Source organism: Nicotiana tabacum, chromosome 2 (assembly GCF_000715075.1).
Source record: "Nicotiana tabacum cultivar K326 chromosome 2, ASM71507v2, whole genome shotgun sequence".
Taxonomy (NCBI): Eukaryota; Viridiplantae; Streptophyta; class Magnoliopsida; order Solanales; family Solanaceae; genus Nicotiana; species Nicotiana tabacum.
The window spans coordinates 77,648,538-77,653,016 of record NC_134081.1 but is presented as its reverse complement, the minus strand read 5'-3'; the positions used below and the strand labels follow the sequence as shown (position 1 = coordinate 77,653,016).

The 4,479-nt window shown below is 29.0% G+C and overlaps 1 protein-coding gene across 1 annotated transcript; it reads right to left on the bottom strand.

The window, feature by feature from the left end:
• Positions 1-475: 475 nt before the first annotated feature.
• LOC107809877 (mavicyanin-like) lies at positions 476-1,565 on the bottom strand. The gene is made up of 2 exons (XM_016634574.1): positions 1,397-1,565; positions 476-870 (listed from the first exon to the last, which is right to left on the bottom strand). The coding sequence occupies exons 1-2, from the start codon at positions 1,563-1,565 to the stop codon at positions 476-478; spliced, it is 564 nt and encodes a 187-aa protein (XP_016490060.1).
• Between the last annotated feature and the right edge of the window lie 2,914 nt (positions 1,566-4,479).

Genomic DNA, 4,479 nt, shown 5'->3' with positions numbered 1-4,479 from the left:
AAAAGTTCTTGTATAAAATTTAAGACTTGAAGAATGCGTAGTACACTTTTATTAATTTTTTGGACAATTTTGTCTATATAACAGTTAAATAATATTTAAATATCAAATATTATAGGTGTATAATAGTCGATTACTATAAAAATATAGATAAAAAATCAAGATAAATGAGAATATTATGGTGAAATGCTATATTATTATATAGAGTGACAGTTATAGAGGTGTTGCATATCTCTTGTTTGCAATCTACCGGTTTTTTTAGGTTTTGAATTTTCAATCAAAAAAAAAAAAATCAAAGGGATGTAAGTGAATGCGAGTATTATTATTACATTTATTTAGTTAAGAAACAGAGAGGTAACAACCAATAATCCAGAATTCTCTACTCCTAAATTATAATAAATGGGTGGAAAACCCAGTTACAAAAATGAATGACTAGCTATCTCTTCCAAATGCATAACAGCGGTAAAAGAAGCCAAAATTAAGACGAGCTAGATCTGCGCCATGCGTAGAAACAGAGAAGCAATGGCATTAACATGCTCATGGGTGACCATTTGGATGAATAAGCACTGCTTTTAGGCTTGAAAGCCGGAAAACCAGGAAGCCAAGGATCGCCATTAGTTGCAGCAGGAGGAGTAAAGTTAGACGTCGCCGGAGGAGTAGAATTGTGCGGAGTTGAGATTTTGATGTGAAATTTGAGTCCAGAAGCACAATGACCTGGAAACCCACACAAAAAGAAGTAATCGCCGGGTGTTTCCAGGGTAAGTGTGTCGCCGCCGGTGTTGTATATTACTATTGGATGGTTATCGGTGCATGCGTTGTAGTCGTTGCTGTCCACTTGCATCACATTATGTAACCGTGGGTTGTAATTGAAAACTGCATGCATGTTACACAATCCACGTGTAAGTAATGTTGCAGACATAAAACAATTGAACATATAAATGTGTTCCCTTACTAACACCTTAAAGGATTAGGTATACAACGCAATAAAAAAAAACTTATGATTTCTTTATTTGTCATAATTAAAAATATATAATAAGCCAGTTAAACTGATTAATTAGCCTCTACTTTTCACACTATTGTTTAAAGTCCTTAATGATGACTTTTAATGTATACTTTTGCTCTATTCCACTTCCAACTGCTGCCCTATTTGTTTAAATTTCATTTTTCCTATATAATTAAGTTTCCTTTGCTTTAAACTAATCGTCTTGCAATTAATTTGAGAGCTAAAACTTGCTATTTTCAAATAACACAATACAACTATTGGGCAAATTTTAATGTCTCGGAAATTGAGGGTGCCGGCCAAAAGAATGAGTACATATATAACCACAGTAATAGCTAAGATTAAAGTAAATTAAGTATTAAGTTATTAAAAAGAAAAATAGGAAAACGAAGATCTTACCAAGAGAATCACCAAGTTTAAATTTTTTGGAAGAAACCCATTGATTGTAATCAACGTTGAAATCCCATCCTGCAAAATCACCAACTTCATACACCTCAGCCATAGTTGATCCTGCGATAGTCATTATAACCACTAACAAAAACATCATTGCCTTTCTGAATAAAGCCATAATTGGTAGTAAATTTTTGTTTATATTTCAGTGCTATATATTGGAGTACTAACAAAGAATTAAACTCTGAATCTGAATTAATGAGGCTATGAGTATCGGATTTGAGGCTTTTAAAGGCGTAGTTAATGGTCTCCGATCCTTGCTAGGAATATGAATTTAAGGAAACATGCATGCTAGTTTCGGAAAATTAACTTCCAATTACTCCACTCATGATTTCCGGTGAAACTAAGGTAACTAAACATATTGTTGGAAAAGGAAAAGGAATCTCTAAAAAGTAATTACCATAAATGTTTCTGAAATTCACAGAGGTGCAGCATGGTACGTGATTTCCCCCCTAAGTTTTCGTTATCGTCAAAAGTCTCAAAATATTGCGATTTTTGTTTTTCCTCCAAATTATCGTGGTTGACCAAAACAATTCAAGGGTTAAAATAGCCAAGTGCCCAACTAATTTTTATGATAAAATTATGAACAAACCCTATTAATTTTAGAGAAATTAACTTAAATAGCTGTTTGTCCGAAAAATAGCTGACAAATGTATATATTATACATAATTAGTGTATAATATTTGTATATTGACTACGGACTGTAAATATTTTTGACCGAGTAGCCAAATATATAACGTCCCCTTTTAGAGAATTAACTTAATTTTATGAGGGAGAAATAAAATTTTAATAAAGTGATTCTTTAAATGCAACAACTCATAGCTAAAGAGTCAATATAATATTTATATGAAGGAACAATAAAATTTAATTAGTGAGAGAAATTATATATATAATACTATAACAATTATCTAAATGCCGAAAAATATTATTACATTAGCATAATACATGAATTCAAAATGAAAGGGCATCATCGGAACTTACATAAATGATCAATTTTAGTCATGTTAAGTAGATAATTGTTTATTGTAGTTAAATGTATCTAATGTGATGGTATCCTACCGAACACATCTTTATAGAATGTGTTTTTTTTGTATATGTTTCCTTATAATACTTTGATTATTCTGCCATAACCAGAACCCTTGTTGTCGATATTGATATCTCTCTTGAAAGTGCAACATATAGTTATTCGCGTAAGAAAATATATTATGGTAAATATAGTCCAATTTTTAGGATGTTTGTCCTTGTTTTTTATTTATTATAACTACAAAACATAAACATATTGAAAATTATTTTCACACAAATTTAGAAGGATATTCTTTAGTTTCGGAAGACGAAAGTTGAATTCGGGGTTAAACACATACTTAGAAATACATTGATCAATATCATAAGTTCTACATATATGACGTTATTGTAAAACTTCTATATACCATATGTGTACTATTATATAAGCTATTCAGTGAATCTAAGTTTTCAGTAGCATGACAGGCATATTTTTCTTCAAAATCAACCTATATGCAATGGAAGATCAATTTTAACTTAGTCTATTATAGATATGGAGAAATAATAAACTTGACAACAAACATGTATGGTAAAAGACTATTTGGTATTAAAGTATTTAAGTATTTTCTTGGTAGTAATTGTTAGTATCATCTTGTGCTAAGTCAAAACTGAAAAATATTTTGTTTTTACCATAAAACTTAGCAATCAACCTTTTATTTAGTTGATCAACAAATTTATTTTTGCTAGCTAAGATAGCTCTTTAATTTCAATCATGTAATTCTCATAAATTATGTTTTAATCTAATGATGAAGATATCCTCCTTACTATTACGATTGGGATTGATAACCAAGTATTCTAGAAAGAACCAAATTATATTTTATTGGATGCTCTTCTTCGTTTTTAACACGAATCAAGAAGTCACTGAATGTTAGATTTGTTCTTACTTTTATATTTCTAGAGCAAAAAATAAGTTATTACAACTATGTTCTTTCCCTATGAGTTCTTCTGTTTAATATTTTAGGGCTATTTTTGGTCTATCAATATTATATTCGTGTTTTTATAATAGTATAGGCTCTCTTATTTCTAAATTAATTTGGACAATATGATACGTTTTCAAATTAAATTAGTAGTAGGAATTTTTTTAAAAGTATTTATCGTAAAAGTTATAGGATTACATGGCTTAAATATGTCCATATCCCGAAAGTAATTATACTAATAGAAAATCTAACATGTTCCTAAATTTAGGTTTACATGCTAACATGTAGTATTATATATCTATGCCCGAACATAATTATACTAATGAGATTCCTAAAGGTAATCATGTAGGATTTCTGACGTGTAGTATTATGTCCTAAAACTAATAGGATTACAAGACTAATGTCTAGAATTTCGATTTTATGTCCTTTTTATTGTGAGCTATTATGCTATTGTTGTATTATTATATATAAAATTCTCTCATTAATTAAATTTTATTATTCATTTATATAAATAAATATTTAAACCATCATGTGCCATTATATAAATAAATATTTAAACCATCATGTGCCATTGAAATGTACCTTATAATTTAATTATTTAATAATATTTAAATAAAAGAAATGACTTTTGGACATTTAAGAAGCGTCTTGTTAAGGAGACTCTTGGACTTTTCATAAGCGGAGTGTGCTGGCATTGCGTAGTGTAAATTTTATTACGTATAATTCAATATTTTATTCATGCTTTTATAATAATATAGATATAGATAGATTTGACTACTTGGCCAAATTTTTTTTATAATATGCTGTTTGATAAAAAAATTGTGATTTAAAATTTTATTTCTTTTTCTTTTTGAATTCATGATTGTGATTTACAATCTACCTATTATTGAAGGTTTTTTTTTTTCTTTTTGTTTTTCTTTCTTCTTCTTCTTTCTAAAACTGCTGCAAAAAAAGAAGAAGAAAGAAACACGGCTAAATGTTAATTTTGTTGTAGTAAAAACTTGTAAATCCATTTAGGGATGAGCGTAAATGTAACAATCCGATCCCTTATTTTGG